Below are 20,759 nucleotides of genomic sequence, written 5' to 3'. Positions count from 1 at the left end.
TGGCTTCCCAACCGATTGTGTCAGAATCTCTTCAGTGTTAGGTTTACAAGAATTTTAAGCTGGAGCAGGTTACTGCTTTTTATCTTAAGCACAGAATCATTCTGTGCCTGAGGCTGAAATGTTACTGCAAGGTTGTATTTAAAATGATTTATTAGTCTCGAATTAAACATGCCTTCTTTTCAAGTTTCTGATTCAAATTCAAATAAAACATAAGGTCTGATTAGTTAGAATTGACAGTGGGGCAATCTGTAAGGTCTGTGAAAACAGCAAGTAAGTTAGCTTTATTAATATTTCCTTTTACAGAGTTTGCATTTCATAACCTGTAATGGCTACTCAAAATCATCAAAAAGTCTCAAAATGCAATTAAATTCAATCCAAAGCAGATAAGCACCGAGTTAATTTTCTACTGGATTCAACAGCCTCGGCACTAAAATGGCTTTTCTCTCCCCCTCTCTCTCTCTCTCTCTCTCTCTCTCTCTCTCTCTCTCTCTCTCTCTCGTGTCCTTTTGAACTCTCAAGTCAGGGTTTTGTAACAGCATAGATTTCTTTTCTCCCTGTGACTGCCCCACTTTTAAGGGGTAATAAGAAACTATTATAATTGGCAGCATCTAACCGTTAATTACAAAGTTTGATAGTACGGAGTTTCGGTTCAGGGTCAGAATCAAACACTCATTAATTTCACAAAGGAATAGCTGTGAATGTTATCACCTCGTGTCCTGTTCACACAGATTCACTGATGCTTAGGCAAATGTTCTTAATTGTCTTACAGCATCCTATTATCACTTGGTGAGCCCAGGTGTCCCTATCTTTTGTATTTTTAAGGTCCCCCCTTTTCTGAGCCTTCCTGCCTGTCTATTTCATAGTGCAATAAATGTGTTCTATAATTCAGCATTATGTTGTAGTCTAAATGTTTAAAAACAAGTTTTAAGGCTATAGACTTTTTCTCACTCTTCACATTTATTTTGATCCCATAATCCTTTACATTTCATTTTAAATTGTGATATGACTGAGAGATCTCCATGGTGTTTCAACAATTGCTATGGATTAATTATCGCAAGCCGATAATGTCTCCTCTCTGTTATAAAACTTGCATGTCACAAATTTTAGTCACATTCTTCAAATTTATCATTGCAGATTGCAAGGTTACTGCATTAGTTGTTCAGACCATTTTAACGTGTTTATTCTACTTAATCTGTTTGTTTTTAGGATGTATGACACCATGTCCACAATGGTGTATTTAAAGGAAGACAAACTGGAAAAGCTGTCACAAGAAGAGATTATTGGCAAAACAAAGCAAGTGATCCAAGGACTTGAAGCCTTAAAAAATGAGCACAACTCTATTTTGCATAGCCTGCTGGAAACTCTGAAATGTCTTAAGAAAGATGATGAGATGAACTTGGTTGAAGAGAAATCCAACATGATCCGCAAATCTCTGGAAATGTTAGAACTTGGTCTCAGTGAGGCACAGGTAAACACTTCCAAACTTGTACATCAAGGTTTATTTTAGTAAGGTACTTTGTACACTACTCATGTTCTTGCCAATTTATTTCAACATTAAATGTTTCCAATGGCACTGTGGAGAGGCATCAATGCCTTTGAGAAGACATAATGCTTTACTACTGGGTGAAGCACTAAATTCCTTCTCTATGCTTAAATGATATTTTTGGAAGTAAGCCAGTTATCTCAAGTGGAAACTAAATCTCAGATTATTTAATATAATTTTCATTAATTTCCAGCATGTTTTAAACCCATATAAGAAAGTGGAGTTGCAGTTAGGTAGGATAGTGAAAAAGGTGTTTGGTATGCTTTCCTTTATTAGCCAGAGTATTGAGTACAGGAGTTGGGAGGTCATGTTGTGACTCTACAGGACATTGGTTCGGCCACGGTTGGAATATTGCTTGCAATTCTGGTCTCCTTCCTATTGGAATGATGTTGTGAAACTTGAAAGGGTTCAGAAAAGATTTACAAGATGTTGCCAGGGTTGGAGGATTTGAACTATAGGGAGAGGTTGACTAGGCTAGGGCTGTTTCCCTTGAGCGTCGGAGGCTGAAGGGTGACCTTATAGAGGTGTATAAAATCATAAGGAGCATGGATAGGATAAAGAAACAAAGTCTTTTCCCTGATGTGACAGAGCCCAGAACTAGAGGGCATAGGTTTAGAGTGAGAGGGAAAATTATAAAAGAGACTAAGGGGCAACGTTTTCATGCTGAGGGTAGTAGTGTATAGAATGAGCTGCCAGAGGAAGTGGTGGAAGCTTATACAATTGCAACATTTAAAAGGCATTTGGATGGGTATATGAATAGAAAGGGATTGGAGAGAAATGGGCCAGGTGCTGGCAGGTGGGACTAGATTGGATTGGGATATTTGGTTGGCATGGATGAGTTGGACCGAAGTGTCTATTTCCGTGCTGTACATCTCTATGATTCTTTTGTTGTTAAAACTCACTGTGGCATGCTACTGAAACACAAGAATCATGAAAACCTTAAAACTGACTCACTCAGCATACAGTTTAACGAGGTGCAAGAGAAACATAGTCCTGATGAAGAGCTTATGCTCAAAACATTGATTCTCCTGCTTCTTGGATGCTGTTTCCAGCACCAAACATTTTTTTGACTCTGATCATGCATCTGTAGTCCTTTTACTTCCTCTCACAAGGCAAACATATGAGTCATGACCTTCAGGCAAGGAGAGGGAACAAGGAAGAAACTAGGTTTAGAAAAACACGAATTTAGCTTTTCCTAACCACCTTTATCAGATCATCCATGTTACATGTAAGCTGCATAGAATTGTAGAATCCCTATAGTGACCCTATAGAAGCAAGTGACCCTGCCTATTGAGTCCACACTGATCATCTGAAGAATATCCCACCCACCCTACCCTATCCCTGTAATCCTGCATTTCCCAAATCTAATCCACCTAGTCTGCACATCCCTGGACACTACGGGCAACTTTGCATGGTTAGTTTACCTAATCTATATGTCTTTGGACTGTGGGAGGAAACCGGAGCATCCAGCGGAAGTGGGGAGAATGTGCAAACTGGACACAGTTGCCCAAGACTGGGATTGAACCTGGATCCCTGGTGCTGTGAGGCAGCAGTGCTCACCACTGAGCCACCATACTACCCCATGCACTAGATTTTGCAATACCTACAAACAGCAGTTGAATCTTTGGACATCCATGGAGTTATAAAAGGCCACTTTCATAGTTTATTTCCCTACTGTGTGCAGATGCTATTAGATAGAATTTTTTTAGCAACCCAGCCTGATTCACTCACTGTCATCTTGGTTTGAACAAGATTTTTTTTCTAAGAGTTAAAAGTCAACTATTCTGAGTTGGAGGCCTTCGTGTGAGGTCTGACCCGCTCTTGTCATTTGCTTTCTTCATTCCAAGTCTATCCTTGCACTTAGCCTGTAGGACCTCAAGACTATTTTTCTTTTTGTGTTGTGGAATATTTGCAACAATACGAATTGTTGACGTTCTTTACCTTGGTTAAATTTTTTTTCACTCATGGGATATTTTTCACGATATATGCACTACAGATGATCTTTTTACTGCATATTAAAGCCCTTAGTATATATTTACAGATTCCTCCTTAGGCTGTTATACTTTCAGATCATTGCAAATGCAAATAGGCATTCTGTTCAACAAGAAAGAAGGGAAATTCCACATTTGGAATTCTAACCTTGGGTACTTACGAAGGCAGGTGCTCCCAAACTGCCTCAGTAATTTAAATTGTCATAGTTCTTGACAAACCATGGTATGTCTAACTCCAATTCAAGCTAGAGGACAAACATCCAATATCAAGTGAATGTAGCAAATTTTTGTTTTGATGAAAAGTTATGACTGGAACTGGTTCGCAAGATTTCCTTCATGACCCATCATGGCATGTGACATTGTTAGTAATGATAAGCAACCAGCTTGCATAACACTTTTCTGTACCCCATTTATATCAGCTTTTCACCATTATTATTCTTTTATTCATAACAGCAATCCTCATCAAGTCAGAGGGGTGTAAACTTATCTTTCTCATATTTCTTAAAAGATGAAAGATTGGCAAGGGCCAAAGAGGCCTACATACATATTTTTAACTTACTCGTTCAGATGTATTATGATATACCTGTGGAGCAGGTGGAATTTGAATCTAGGATGCTGGCCCACACCAAAGGACACTAGCCCTGCACCATGAGATTCTTAAGGGGCATAAGTTTATAAATATTTTGTAAGACACGAAGCTAATATGCAGGTACAACAAGCAATTAGGAAGGCATACAGTATGCTGGCCTTTATCACAAGCTGATGAGTACAAGACAAAGATGTTTTTCTTCAATCATACCAAATCTTAGTGAGGACATACCGATTATTGTTGCTACTTTGGTTCCCCTTCCTTTAGGAAAAATAAACTTGCTATAGAGGCAGTGCAGCAGAGGTTCACGAGACTCATTTCTGCACTAACAGGACTGTCCTTTGAGGAGAGGTGATGTAATTGGAATGTGAAATTATGTACAGAATGGATGCAGAAAAGAAGTTTCTTTTTTTGGGGTTACATGGTGAAGGAGGAGAAGGAGGAGTAAAGGGGGCACAATCTCAGAATAATGGACAAGCCATTTTGATCTGAAATGAGGAAGACTATAATTCACTTGGATAGTGAATCTTTGGAACATTCTACTCCGATGTAATATGGTCATTGAATATGCTCAGCAGGTAAGTGGTGAATGACCTATCCCATTCCTAAGTCTGATATTCTAAAGGTCCCCTAATCAACAGTTGCCATTTTTGGCTTTATCACTTTGCACTTTGCTGTGATTTACTAAATTAGGAGACAAGCCAATTCACTTTTTAACATATGGCCGACTTGAGATTAAACTTTTTAATTTGAGGACAGATTTCAAACTTTGTTTCTGAGAGTTGTCAAGCATGATTTTTTTTCTCAATATTCATATATCTCTTGTGAAATTACAATGAAGTATTAAATGAATATATTTTCATATAGCACAGAAGTGTGTGTTGTGTAGCTTGCAGAAAATTGGATGTTCATAACTTAGGATTGCCTCTAACCCATGTTTGAATTATGTGCATTATCAATTTTTCCTTTTTTCATAAAGGAAAACCGCCTTTGCACTAAAACTTAAAAATTAATTTAAAATGTTAGAATTATCACAAAATTGGGCAACAAAGTTAAAAGATTGGATTTCTTTTGCATTTGGGATGTTGAAAATATTATGTAATTTTACCGTGGGCATTATAAACCTGAGTATTGCTGAAAAAAAACATTTTGTTGGAGCTGTTGTCTTGCATTCATCAGGACATTTGCAAGAAAGGAGGAACAACATTTTATAGCTTAGCATTTAACTGTTGTCATCTAACTTTGTGTTTTCTCTATGATACTGCCTCCACCAAAGTCCACTTGCTAACCAAAAAATGCACACTTCACTTAACATCATAAGATGTTCTTCCCCTTTCTATTTTGGTACTTTTGCAAATATCTTGATGAGCCTAAAGCACCAAGCTCAACAGTGTTTTTTTTGTGTGAGGTGTGCATTATAGTTATATTTACTCTCTGAAAGTAATTTTTTAAATTTGAAATGCCGTTTTATAGATTTTTGGAAAATAGTTACAATAATGTAGTTTGTCACTTAAAACCATAATCTATAAGGTTGCAAAATATATTTATTATGCCTTTTGTTTTAAGGTGATGATGGCATTATCCAGTCACCTAAGTGCAGTGGAATCAGAAAAACAGAAATTACGTGCTCAGGTGCGTCGATTGTGTCAGGAGAACCAGTGGCTACGGGATGAGCTGGCGAACACTCAGCAAAAATTGCAAAAGAGTGAACAGAGTGTAGCTCAATTGGAAGAAGAAAAGAAACACTTAGAATTTATGAATCAACTCAAAAAATATGATCCAGATTCTTCACCACTGGTGAGTCAATAACAGGTTTCACCTTATTCAGTGTTGCTTACACATAATTACCTCTTTTGGCTAAACTTTTTCACTTCTCTTACCTCCAACTTCAATTTAATGAGATAAATATGTGTATTTAACATTATCCATTATGCTTTTGCAACTAATAATTTTCCCTACTGATTAATTTATATTGATCTGTTAAAGCAAAGCCACCAGAGTTCAGAGTTTTGCAAATGCTTCTATTATCAGCATAAAATAAGGTCATTAGAAATAAAAGCTAGAGAAACTCAGCAGGTCTGGCAACACATGTGAAGAGAGAAACATTTAATATCTTAAGTTTGATATGACTTTTGTTAGCGATATACAGCAGGGAAACAGAACCTTCAGTCCAACTCGTCTAAGAGGACAGATATCCTAAACAAAAACTACTGCCACTTGTCAGCATTTGACTGTATCTCTCTTAAACCCTTCCTATTCTTATACCCATCCAGATGCCTTTTAAATGTTGTAATTGTACCAGCTTCCATCACTTCCCTGGCAGCCCACTCCATACATACACCACCCTCTGGGTGAAGAAGTTGCCCCTTAGATCCTTTTAAATCTTTGCCCCCTCACCTTAAACCTATGCCATTTAGTTTTTGACTCCACCACCCCAGGGAAAAGACTTTATCTGTTTACCCTTTCCATGCCCCTCATGATTTCATAAACCTCCATAAGGTCAGCCCTCAGCCTTCAATGCTCCAGGGAAAACAGCTCCAGTCTATTTTGCCTCTCCCTCAAGCTCAAACCCTCCAACCCTGACAACATCCTTGGAAGTTTTTTCTGAACCATTTCAAGTTTCACAACATCCTTCCTGTAGCAGGGAGACCAGAATTGCATGGTATTCTAATAGTGGCCTAACCAATGTTCTGTACAGTCACAGCATGACCTCCTTACTCCCATACTCAAAGCACTGACTAATGAAAGCAAGCATACAAAATGTCTCTTTCACTATGCTATCTGCTTGCGACTTTACTTCCAAGGAACTATGAACCTGCACTCCAAGGTTTCTTCGTTCAGCAGCACCTCCCAGGACCTTCCCATTAAGTGTACAAGTCCCGCTCTGATTTGCCTTTCTAAAATGCTGTACCTCGCATTCATCTAAATTAAACTCCATCTGCCTCTCCTCAGTCCACTGGCCCATCTGATCAAGATCCCCTTGTACTTTAAGGTAACCACCTTCGCTGTCCATTACACCTCCAATTTTGGTATTATCTGCAAATCTACTAACCGTACCTCCTATGTTCACATCCAAATCATTTATTTGAATGACAAAGGCAGTGGACCCAGCACTGATTCTTGTGGCACATGTTGGTCACAGGCCCCCAGTTTGAAAATCAACTGTCCACCACCACCACCTGTCTTCGCACCAGTTCTGTAAATGGCAGAATAATCCTAATCCTTTCCTTAATTCTTAGACCTGCATCCTACATTGTAAGCTGTTTAATTGGGGGAATCTATCTCCTGAACTGCTTTAACACTGATAAAATACCTGACATTACGTTAATTCAGTAACCTCCAATTTTATTTTACTTTCTATTAACCGGGCGAAGATAATTCAAGTTGCTGAAAAGCCTTGAACATAAGAGTATTCGGACCCAGTTGGGCTTAACTTTTAACTGCATACGTCAACATTAATCATTTCACGTTTATTTACTTTGAGACATTTAGATAGTGTCCTTATAGATAATGTGTATTTTTTTTAATAAATTGTACAGGAGGACAAGGATACTGATTCATCCAAAGAACCATTAGATGACCTTTTCCCAAATGATGATGATGAAGCAGGGCAGGGAAGTAAGTGTTCAGAAAGATCTAGAAATGTGCATATACATCTTGTCATTTAATAATTTTGTAATGAAAATTGTGAATTTCTTAAAATTACAAATTTAATTTTAATAGTTAAAGTATTAAAATTCCTCCATTGTCTTCAGCTTGACATTTAAAAATAAATATATTTCATAGACTTTTCAAATTAACTGTAATAGGCAAAAGATGGACATTCATCTGTAGATGATTCAAAATCATTGATTTGATATTTAGGACCAGCTTCCATAACTGATGTATTTGACAGTTTGGCATTTATCTTGAGATTCTCCAGTATTACTTTTGAAGATGCCTCGGTAATAAAGCCCAAATTTTGTTAGAAGTGGCTTGGCACACAATTAGGAGCATAGCAACATACAAATTTAATTTGTGTTTAAATTCTAGACTAACTAATGCATGGAATGCATAGTAATTAATTCACCTCTTGATTGACTAGTCAGTTTTGTGTCTTGAATTGTAATCCATGTGTTCTCAACTGTGCTATTATGCAAATTGTACTCCGGGATGGTATACAACGTAATGTCTGTGTTCAGAAATGGAGAAGATAAATGGAATATTTATAAACTGCTTTTTTTTTTGAAATGTTATTTGGCTCCCAACCTTGGTCATGAATGACATCTCTACTAATGAATAAAAAACATCTATCTCCATTTATCCCCAGTAATTTCACTCCATCTCAATCCATCATGTTCTTTCTCCTTTGAGTGGACTGCCTGGTTATTTTCTTGAAATATTGCCCTCCATGTAAACTTTTGACTTCACAAGTTCCCTTTTGCACTGACCAACTCAAGTGGTGTGCTTAGTCTCACTTTCTCAGTTGTGGATAAGATCATCTCTGATCACTTCCTTGCATGACTCTCCACCCACATTCCAGTTACATGCCCAAACCTCAACACTTTTGATATCCATCTGTACAAAAACAAACTCTTCAACCAATGAATTTCGAATTGCTTTTTCAAATTAGGAATTGTCTAACCCTTGTTCCTCCAATATCTACATCAGCTCTGCAGTTGGTCATTTGCTCAGTTGCATCATTACCTCCATCTTTGCCCTAGGGAACCCCAGGTGCTTTTATCCAATAGGTGTTCCCTGTACAAAAGAGGAGGAAGTCTTCTGGTTCGATGAGTAAACTGGGAGTTTATAGCATTGAGGTGCAGACCGTGATTCAAGTTGGAGAGTAAAGAGGAGCGTTCTATTAATAAGCAGTTATTTAAAGAAATAGATGTTGTTTTCTGCAACTGAGGCCATTACTGAAGAAGTGACAACAGAAGATTTAAAGAACAATATGATTAGGCACAATTATTATTTGTACAAAGGAAAAATTCTGATTGCCAATCTGTTAGAGTTCATTGTTTTCCCAAAAATCTAGTCTTGTATGTATTTAGCATTTAATTGAAATTTATTGTTTAAATTTCTTTCAGACTTGGGCAGGAATACACAAGATTTCTACGAGAAAGCAGTTGTTATTAGTTAATTGGTTTGCTAGTTTAAACTAGTTTCTTCAGCTGCACCAGTGCTGACTCTGAGTCTCTATTAGAATAACTTCTAGGGTTGGAATGCAGCTGGTAGTGGATTGTGACTTGTTCTGAATGAAAAGCTGGAGTTTGGTGAGTGTGAGATCTCTATCTGTTTCACCCTTCATCATTTGGACTATTCTTTGTTACAGTGGAATAAGTTGATTATTCCATAACTGATAACTTATCAAACCATTGATAAGTAGAATAACTTAAGATATGGTAGGGCAACTTGTCTGAGTGAACATGCTAATCAGGAGAAAGCATGGTTGAGCCTGCTCCATCATTCAATAGATTTTGAGTGATGTGATTATTCCGCATTCCTGTTAACCTCCGTAATCTTGTAATCCTTTGCTGATCAAAAATCTATTCAATCTGCCTAAAATTTTTCAAAGGCTTTGCTTCTAGCACCTTTTGCAGGAGTAAAATTTTCCCTATTGCTCCCTATCCCTATCTCCCTGACCCCTTATTTTTAAATAGTGGCACCCAGTTATAGATTCAGTCATGAGAAAACACTTTTCCATATGAACCCTTTTATGACCCCTCAGGATTTTTTTTTAGATAGATTTCCTCTTACTCTAGCAATACAAGCCAAGCCTGTCCAACCTTTCCCCATAAGACAACCTGTCTTTGCTTGGTATTAAGTCTAGTAAACCTGTGAACTATTTTCAATGCATTTAAAGCTTCCTTAGACAAGAAGACCAATTCTGTACAAGCGTACTTCAAATGTGGTCTTGCCAGTATGTTGTACAACTGAATTGCAACTTCCAGCATATTATCCACGACAAGTGATAACATTCTAACCTTTTGCAATTCATGCACAAAGACATTCTGCTTCATTTGCATTCCTAAACTCTGCAAACTCTCTCTGTTTGGATCTTATTCTTATTGCCAAAACAGGTAATTTTGTACTTACCATGTTGTACTCCATTCATAAGACCTGTGTCCAGCCATTTAAGTTTTCTATATTCCGTTTTTAGCCTCTTTGTCCTCTTCACAACCTACTTTCCTACTTATCTTTGTAATTAGCAAACTTAGCAATGATATCTTTGGTTTGTTCTGATCCCTATGGCAGATCATTTGTCGCACCTCATCAAGCATAAAATGACTCATTTATGCAATTGTTTTCTGCCAGCTGGCCAGTCTTCTCTGTGGTCTCCTGCACTATGGTCTGCTGTAATAGTTTAGTTAAACGGTGTTCATAGAGTCAGAGAAATGTACAGCACGGAAATAGACCCTTTGGTCCAACTCATCCATGCCGACCAGATATCCCAACCCAATCTAGTCCCACCTGCCAGCACGTGGCCCATATCCCTCCAAACCCTTCCTATTCATATACCATCCAGTTGCCTTTTAAATGTTGCAATTGTACTAGCCTCCACCACTTCCTCTGGCAGCTCATTCCATACACGTACTACCCACTGCGTGAAAAAGTTGCCCCTTAGGTCTCTTTTATGTCTTTTTCCCCCTCACCCTAAACCTATGCCCTCTAGTTCTGGACTCCCCCCACTCCAGAGAAAATAACTTGTTTATTTACCCTATCCATGCCCCTCATGATTTTATAAACCTCTATAAGGTCACCCTCAGCCTGCGCCATTCAAGGGAAAACAGTCCTAGCCTATTCAACCTCTCCCTATAGTTCAAATCCGCCATCCTGGCAACATCCTTGTAAATCTTTTCTGAACCCTTTCAAGTTTAGCGACATGAATTCTGATAGGAAGAAGACCAGAATTGCATGCAATATCCAACAGTGGCCTAACCAACGTCCTGTACAGCCACAACATGACCTCCCAACTCCTGTACTCAGTACTCTGACCAATAAAGGAAAGCATATCAAATGCCGCCTTCACTATCCTATCTATCTGCGACTCCACTTTCAAGGAGCTATGAACTGCACACCAAGGTCTCTCTTTTTCAGCAACATTTCAAGAGGAACTTACCATAAAGTGTATAAGTCCAGCTATGATTTGCTTTCCCAAAATGCAGCACCTCACATTTATCTAAATTGAATTCCATCTGCCACTTCTCAGCCCATTGGCCCATCCGGTCCAGATCCCGTTGTAATCTGAGGTAACCTCCTTCATTGTCCACTACACAAGATGATCATTTGCAAACTTATTATGTATATCTCTTATGCTCACTTCCAGACCATTTATATAAATGATTAAAAAATTCTAGACCCAGCACCAGTCCTTGTGGCACTCCACTGGTTACAGGCCTCCAGTCTGAAAATCAACCCTCCGCCACCACCACCCTCTGTACCCTTCGAGCCAGTTCTGTATCCACATGGCTAGTTCTCCCTGTATTCCATGAGATCTAACCTTGCTAACCAGTCTCCCATGGAGAACTTAGTCGAGCGCCCTACTGAAGTCCATATAGATCATGTCCACCAATCTGCCCTCATCAATCCTCTTTGTTATTTCTTCAAAAAATTCAATCAAGTCCGTGAGACATGATTTCCCATGTATAAAGCCATGTTGACTATCCGTACTCAGTCCTTGCCTTTCCAAATACATCCTGTCCCTCAGGATTCCTTCCAACAGCTTGCCCACCACTGACATTAGGCTCACTAGTTTATAGTTCCTTGGCTTGTCCTTCCCTCCTTTCTTAAATAATGGCACCATGTTGGCCGACCTCCAGTCTTCCAGCACCTCACCTGTGACTATTGATGATACAAATATCTCAGCAAGAGGCCCAGCGACCACTTCCCTAGCTTCCCACAGAGTTCTAGGGTACACCTGACCAGGTCCTGGGGATTTATCCACTTTTATGCGTTTTTGACCACCCATGGGTGGTGAGTCTGTCCCTTGGGATTTTTCTGTTTGTTGAAATGTAATTATTCTGTGAATCTGGGGGAGATGATACCCAAGTTGTATTATCGCAAACGCCCCATCTTCTGCCTTGGAACACTTCAACCCCAGGGCAAGAATGTGGACTTCAACAGTTTCCTCATTTCTCCCCCCCCTGCCGCAACCTCACCCTAGTTCCAACACTTCCTCCTCTGTAATATGGACATTTTTCAAGATGTCACCATCTATTTCACTTCATTCTATATTTTCCATGTCCTTTTCCACAGTAAACACTGATGCAAAATACTTATTTAGTATTTCCTCATCTTCTGCGGCTCTACACAAAGGCTGCCTTGCTGATCAATTGAAGATTTAAAAGTCCCTGATCCAATCTGAGTTTTGACAAAACCTCTGGGCCATTAAAGCCTGGGTTCAAATCCCACCTGCAGATATTGCCACATTCTGTAACACACACATCTGAGCAAGATGATTTAAGATATCTGCCTGTGACTGAGAGAACTTATTTTCCACAATAGCCTATGATATGACATTTATGGTTCTCCTTTATTCAACACGTCATTCTTTTTGAAAGAGCTTAATTGCTTAAACACAATCTTCCTTTAACAAAACCATTTTCACTCTACTGTATTACCTTGAACTGTTCTAAGTTCACCCCCTAAATATCTTTCATCATAGCTTCTAATAACTTCACTATGATAAGCTTTTTGCTTTACTTTAGATCTTTTATTCAAAAATGAAGCAATTTACTACTTTCGAATCTAATGGAAAATTTCCTGAATCAGAGAGTTTTGTAATGGCCAACACATGAACTATCTCGTTAGCCATTTTTTCTAAGGTCCACGAATGAAGTCCATCATGATCCAGGGACTTGGCAGCTCATATCTCCAACAATTTTTTAAAAACAAAAATCTTTCATTAGATATGGTCATTAGTAGTTAAGCAAGCATTTATTGCCTATCGCTGATTGTCCTGGGGAGAGTGATTTTGAAAACCAGTAGTGCTGGAGATTGCCATGGGTCAGACAGCATCCGTGGAGAGATGATTCTTCATCAGAGCTGAAGTGAAGTGTGGAGGGGACAGCATTTATGGTGGTAACGTTACGGGAGTGCAGTGTGGGAATAGTGGTTGTATGGTAATGGTGGAGAAAAAAATGTTGATAGTTCAAATTAGGTGATTGGAATGTGAGAATAGCAGAACAATGGTTTGTCTCCTGCCAGACTTGAAAGCACAGATAGTCCCACTGGGGTGAGACCGGTTTGCGGAACATCTCTCGTCCATGTGTAAGCATGACCCTGAACAGGTCATTTTAACACAGCGTCCTGCTCGCATTTCTGTACTCAGCCTGCTGCTGTGTTCCAGTGAATTGTAGCGCACACTGGAGGAACAACATCTCATCTTCAAATGAGGCACTTTACAACCTTCTGGACTTAATATTGAATTCAACACCTTTTAAATTGTGAATCATTTCTTCCCTTTTTGTTAGCTTGTTACATTCTGTTATCGTGTGTGTGTCCCATTTCCTCCCCCCACCCTACTCACCCCCACCCAAATCACAGTGGCATTGTTTGTCTTTTCAACTCTCGCGAGAGACACACCTTTGCTCTGCTGTTCACACATCTGATCACTTAATCTGAAATATCAATATCTTTCTTTCACCAGCACCCTACACCCAAAGTCACCTCCCCTTCCACATTATAGCATAAATGCTGCCCCCTCCTCGCTTCAGCTCTGATGATCATTTACACTCAGTGTTAGCTTGCTCCCTCTCCATGGTTGCTCTCTGACTCACTGTGATCTCTCACATTTTTGCTTTCAGTACATAATGAAGCATCTATAGTAATTTGTTCTTATAGAGATTGGTGTTGAGTTTTTTTTGAACTGCTGCAAATTTGGCTGTTGGCATACCTGCAAAGCTGTTAGGAAGGGAATTGCAGGATTGTGACCCAGCAATAGTAAAGAAGCAGTGATATTGTTCCAAGTCAGCATGGTATATGGCTTGGGGGCTGTTTGTAGATCTAGGTGTCCCAAATTTACTTGCTACCATTTCCCTGGTGATCATAAATTTCTTGAGTGCCTTCTTTCTTTTCATTTTCCGATTTACAACTATTTCTGGGATATTATTTGTATTCTCTATTGTGAAAGTGGCTGCAAAATAAGTGTTTATTTCATCCACTGTTCCATTATTAACTCCCCAGATACTCTTTAATTGCATCAGTACTCGATTTGTTAAATCTTTAAGTATCTACAAAAACTCTTACTATCTTAATATCACCTTCATCCCCTCCCCCACTCACCTATTGTACTCTATGCTACTTTCTCCCCACCCCCACCCTCCTCTAGCTTATCTCTCCACACTTCAGCCTTTATTCCTGATAAAGGGCTTTTGCCCGAAACGTCGATTTTACTGCTCCAGCACCACTAATCCAGAATCTGGTTTCCAGCATCTACAGTCATTGTTTTTACCTCTTACTCCAGAAGCTGAGCTGATGTTCTGGAGATCTGAGTTCGAATCTTGCTATTGCAAATAGTGGAATTTGAATTCAATAAAAAAAATTAGAATTAAGAGTCTAATGATAACCATGAAACCATTGTTGATTGTTATGAAAAATCCATCTGTTCACTGATGTCCTTCAGGGTAGGAAACTGCCATCCTTACCTGGTCCGGCCTGCATATGACCCCAGCCCCACAGCAGAATGATTGACTCTCATTTGCCTTTTGAAATGGCTGAGGAAGCCATTCAGTTGTATCAATCTTGGTTGGGTGAGCAAGTTTGCAGATGATACGAAAGTCGGTGGAGTTGTTGACAGTGAGGAAGGATGTGGCAGGTTACAGCGGGATATAGATTAGATTACTTACAGTGTGGAAACAGGCCCTTCGGCCCAACAAGTCCACACCGACCCGCCGAAGCGCAACCCACCCATACCCCTACATTTACCCCTTACCTAACACTATGGGCTATTTAGCATGGCCAATTCACCTGACCCGCACATCTTTGGACTGTGGGAGGAAACCGGAGCACCCGGAGGAAACCCACGCAGACGCGGGGAGAACGTGCAAATTCCACACAGTCAGTCGCCTGAGTCGGGAATTGAACCCGGGTCTCAGGCGCTGTGAGGCAGCAGTGCTAACCACTATGCCACCGTGCCGCCCAGCTTATAGATAAGCTGCAGAGCTGAGCAGTAAGATGGCAAATGGAGTTCAATGTAGCTAAGTATGAAGTGATTCACTTTGGTAAGAGTAACAAGAAGATGGAGTACTGGGCTAATGGTCGGATACTTGGTAGTGTGGATGAGCAGAGGGATCTTGGTGTCCATGTACACAGATCTCTGAAAGTTGCCACCCAGGTAAATAGTGCAGTGAAGAAGGCATATGGCGTACTGGCTTTTATTGGTAGAGGAATTGAGTTCCGGAATCCTGAGGTCATGTTGCAGTTGTATAAGACTCTGGTGCGGCCGCATCTGGAGTATTGTGTGCAGTTTTGGTCGCCATACTATAGGAAGGATGTGGAAGCACTGGAACGGGTGCAAAGGAGGTTTACCAAGATGTTGCATGGTATGGTTGGAAGATCGTATGAGGAAAGGATGAGGCACTTGGGGCTGTTTTCATTGGAGAAAAGAAGGTTTAGGGGTGACTTGATAGAGATGTACAAGATGATTAGGGGTTTAGATAGGGTTGACCATGAGAACCTTTTTCCATGTATGGAGTCAGATATTACGAGGGGGCATAGCTTTAAATTAAGGGGTGGTAGGTATAGGACAGATGTTAGGGGTAGATTCTTTACTCAGCGAGTCGTGAGTTCATGGAATGCCCTGCCAGTAGCAGTGTGGACTCTCCCTCTTTATGGGCATTTAAATGGGCATTGGATAGACATATGGAGGATAGTGGGCTAGTGTAGGTTAGGTGGGCTTGGATCGGCGCAACATCGAGGACCGAAGGGCCTGTACTGCGCTGTATTTTTCTATGTTCTATCTAATCGCAACCAACTCTTAGAAAAAGAAACTAAACTGATCACCTGTCATCGACCTAGGCACCAGAAAAGACAATGGCAAAACCCTGTTAAACCTGCAAAGTCCTCCTTCCTAAGATCTGGGTGCTACTTCTAAAATTGGGAGAGCTGTCTCACCGATTAGTCAAGCAACAGGCTAACATTGTAAGTTACGATTCTGAGAGTATGATTATGCCCCATCCCTGGATATGTCCTGTCCCACCAGCAGGACAGAACCAGCAAAGTGGTGGCAGTCATATGTAGTTAGGAAGGAATTGCCCTGGGAGCCCTCAACTTTGGCTCACGACCTCTTGAAGTCTCGCGGCTTCAGGTTAAACATGGGCAAGGAAACCTCCTGCCAGTTGCCTTGTACCGCCCTCTCTCAGCAGATGAATTGGTACTCTTCCATGTTGAACAGTACGTAGAGGAAACACTGACGATAGCGAGGGCACAAAATATACTCTAAGTAGGGGGATTTCAATGCCCATCACCAAGTGGCTGAGTAGCTGTACTACTGTTGGTTGTGTCCTAAAGGACAAAGCTGCTAGATTGGGTGTGTGGCAGGTGGTGAGGAGAAAAAAAAACTTGACTTCATCCTTACCAATCTGCCAGCTGCAAATGCATCTGTTTCCGACAGTTTCGGTAAGAGTGACCACCACACAGTGTTTGTGGAGACGAAGTCCTGCCTTCACATTGAGAATAACTTCCATTGTGTTGTGTGGCACTATTATCGTGCTAAATGGGACAGACTTCTAACAGATCTAGTAACTCAAGATGGGCATCCATGAGGGACTGTGGATCTTCAACAGCAGCAGAATTGTACTCCAGCACAATCAGCAACATTATGGCCTGGCCAGCCCCCCTCAACAATTGCCATCAGGCCAGGGAATCAAACATGATTCAATGGAAGGTGCAGGAGGGCATGCCAGGAGCAGCACCTGGCATACCTGAAGATGTGGTATCAATCTTGGTGAAGCTACCAAACAGGACTACTTATGTGCCAAACAGTATAAACAACAAGTGATAGGGCTAAAGCGATCTCACGATGAACAGATTAGTTCTCTGTTCTTCAGTCTGGCCACATCCAGTCGTGAATGGTGGTGAACTATTGAACAGCTCACTAGAGGAGGAGGCTGCACAAATATCCCATCCTCAATGATGGAAGAACCCAGTGCATCAGTGAAGAAGGTAAGGCTGAAGTTCTTGGAGCAGTCTTCAACCAGAAGTGCCGAGAGGATGATCCATCTCAGCCTCCTCTAGTGGTCCCCAGTATTACAGGTACCAGTCTTCAGCTAATTTGATTACTTCAGGTGATGTCAAGGAATGTCAAGGCACTGGATACTGCAGTGGGCCCTGACAACGTTCTAGCCTGTACATCTATATCTAAGTACAGAAGACTTGTGCTTAGGTCTTGCCACTCTCCTTGCCACGCTGTTCCAACACTGGCATCTACCCAACAATGTAGAAAATTGCCCATGTATGTCCTGAAGTTTAAAAACAGGATAAATCCAACCTAGCCAATTACTGCCCCATCAGTCTAATCTCAATCATTAGTAATGTGATGGAAGGTGTCATTGACAGTGCTATCAAGCAATAACCTGCTCAGAGTCACACAATTTGGGTTCTACCAGGGCCACTCAGCTCCTTACCTCACTACGGCTTTTGGTTCAAGCATAGACAAAGAGCTGAGTTCCAGAAGTGAGGTAAGAGTGACAGCCCTTGGTGTCAAGGCTGCATTTGGCCAAGCGTGGTATCAGGAACCCGAGCAAAAATGGAAACGGTGGGTATCAGGGGGCAGACTTTCTGGTGGTTGGAGTCATACTTGACACACAAGATAGTCATGATTGTTTGAGGTCAATTATTTCCGCTCCAGGACACCTCTGCAGAAGTTCCTCACGTAATGTCCTAGGCCACCTTCATCTGCGTCTTCAATAACCTTCCCTTGATCGTGGGGTAGGGATGTTCTCCTATAATTAGAATGTTCAGCACCATTTGTGACTCGTCAGATACTGAAGCAGTCCATAATCAAATGCAGCAAGATCTGGATAATACCCAGGCTTGGGCTGACATATGGCAATTTACATTCATGCCACACACATGCCAGACTATGACCATCGCCAACAAGAGGCAATATAACCACTGCCCCTTGACATTCAATGGTGTTACCATTACTGAATCTGCCACTTTCAAGATCCTGGAGTTATCATTGACCAGCAATCCAGCTGGACATCACCACATAAACGCAGTGGATATGAGAGTGGGTCAGAGGCTGGGAGTAATGCACCGAGTAATTCATCTCCTGACTCCCAAAAACCTGTTCACCATCTATCTACAAGGCACAAGTATGCTGGAATACAGTGAGATGGAATATTCCCAATGTGCATGGATGAGTGCAGCCCCAATAACATTCAAGAAACCTGACACTACCCAGGACAAAGCAGCCCACTTGATTGGCACTGCATCCAAAAGCATCTACTATCTCGGCTATTGATGCTTTGTGTACAATTGTGGCCTTTTTCTAAGGAGGGGTAAATGCATTCGCATCAGTTCCATCCTCTTCTGTCAGGCAGAGGATAAGGAAGCTTGCACTCCACCAATAGGTTCAAGGACACTTCATCCCTGTTGTTATTAGACAGCTGAATGGACCTCTCTAACTTCAAATAATGTTGATCTTACAGATCATAACAATGTTAATAGGAGTATGTCCTGTTTCCTATGATCTGTCTGTAGTGCTCACAAAACAAACCTTTTCACTGTACCTAGGTACATGTGATTATGATTAATCAAATGAAATAAAAAAGGATCAGATGCAGTGTTAGCTTATAAGGAAAGTTTGAGTGCATACTTATTGGAAGGGGGGCTCCTATGATACAGCGGTAGTGTTCCTGGGTTCAAGTTCTAAGTGCTCCATAGATGTACCATAAAACATTCAAACAGGTTGGATAAAAATGCCTATGCTCATGGAGTTTAAAAGAACAAATGTTGGCCATATTGGAACGTATTAAATCAAGGGAGCTTGACGAAGTAGATGTTCAGAGAATATTTCCTTGAGTGGAGGTGTCTAGAGCCAGAAGTATAGTTTCAGAATAAGCAATCAGCATTTAAGACCGAGTTAAGGAGAAACTTCTTTTAGGGTCATGAATCTTATAAATTCCCATACCTAGAGAGCTTTGGAAGCTTGGTCATTGAATATATTCATACCTGAGATGTGCATGTTTTTAAAATTATGTAGGAATCAAGGAGTGTTGGTGAACTGGCATAGAAGTAGATTCAAACCCAGGTCCATTCAGCTGTGATCTTAATGAATGACAGGCTGGAGAGTCCTTATTTAATCCTGTTCCTACTACTTGCGATCTTTTGTTCTAGTCAAATGTGAAATTTTTCACTTTTAACTTGGTAGAAGATATTAAATGTTCAGAGACAGTAGCTCAAATAAATATACAGGTACAGCAAGTAATGAGGAATGTGTGTTAACTTTTATTCTCAGGGAATTGGCATGCAAGAGTAAGAAAGTCTTTACGGAATTTTGAAGTTTTGATGGACCACTTTGAATATTATTTACTGTTTAGGTCTCCTAAATTAATTCTGTAATGAAAGGATTGTCCTCAGGAGAAATGAGTAAATTAAGCTTCTATTATTTGAGGTTTAGAAGAGCGAAAGGTGATCATATTGCAATGCAGGCTTTTGAAAGGTAGATGGAGAGGGGCTGTTAGGAGCAGAAGCAGGGCATAGAGTGCTGAAGGGTGTAGTCTCAGGACCAGGACACGACCATTTTGAACTTGGATGAAAACGGTCTTTGCCTACAGCAATGGACCTATGGAATTCTCTACTCCTGAGACTTGTGAATACTCTGTGGTCAAGTATATTCGAGGCTGAATGTGATACATTTTCTAAGAGAATTGGGTGGGATTTGAGGGTCTGCCAGTGTGGAATTAAGTCTCAAAGTTGAACATGACCACATAATTGGTAGAGCAGGCTTGAGCAACCTGTTTCACCTTTTATTTCTTTTGTTCTTGTATTCTGCAGCTTTGTCAACATTATTTTCCTATATATACCCTTAGCTCTACATTTCATTCTTCATTATCCCTATGTTCCTTTTCATTATTTCCCTTCCCCCATTTTGTTGTTGATGTTCTGCACACGATAGGAAATTTAAAATAGAAGACTTTCGTGTGATAGCACACATTTTTATTCTTAATAGATTCTGTCCATATTAGGTGAGATGCTGATGGATATAAAGCAAATCAGATTTTGAGTTAAAATGACCTACTGTATTTTTATGTCATTGTTTACAGTTGAACATTTCCATTATATCTCCTACTCTTGATCTGAAATTGTTATGCATTCTGAAATAGGAAAAAGTTGACGCAGTTAACATTAAGTTACAGTTGCTGTCATGGTATACTAATTAATCAGTTATAATTTGAATGCAACTAAGGAAAAAGTGATACATAATTGGTGTTATGTTTGTAAGAGGCCTCAATCAAAATGGGTGACTTTGAAATCCTTAAAAGAAAACTTCTGAGTGCTTGAATAAGCCAATGTTTTGACTGAGTGTTTTGGAAAAATACTTTAATGTGATATCTAGGCTGTTAGTAAAGTTCCAACAATTGTGTTACATTTAATATAGTATGTTTATAGATAATATTTTACCTACAGTTTTTCTATCCCTATAACT

The 20,759-nt window shown here is 40.2% G+C and overlaps 1 protein-coding gene across 6 annotated transcripts in view; it reads left to right on the top strand.

The window, feature by feature from the left end:
- klc1a (kinesin light chain 1a) overlaps positions 1-20,759 on the top strand; it is a 101,166-nt gene that overhangs the window by 26,148 nt on the left and 54,259 nt on the right. For all 6 annotated transcript variants that reach the window (XM_060829227.1, XM_060829229.1, XM_060829231.1 and 3 more), the window contains 3 exons: positions 1,207-1,468; positions 5,690-5,920; positions 7,663-7,741. In XM_060829227.1, coding sequence (XP_060685210.1) covers positions 1,208-1,468; positions 5,690-5,920; positions 7,663-7,741 — 571 coding nt within the window. In that variant the 5' untranslated portion in view covers position 1,207. The remainder of the gene's footprint in view (positions 1-1,206; positions 1,469-5,689; positions 5,921-7,662; positions 7,742-20,759) is intronic.

Source organism: Hemiscyllium ocellatum, chromosome 8 (genome assembly GCF_020745735.1).
Source record: "Hemiscyllium ocellatum isolate sHemOce1 chromosome 8, sHemOce1.pat.X.cur, whole genome shotgun sequence".
Lineage (NCBI taxonomy): Eukaryota > Metazoa > Chordata > Chondrichthyes > Orectolobiformes > Hemiscylliidae > Hemiscyllium > Hemiscyllium ocellatum.
The sequence above is the reverse complement of the archived record's forward strand: the minus strand, read 5'-3'. Positions and strand labels throughout refer to the sequence as shown.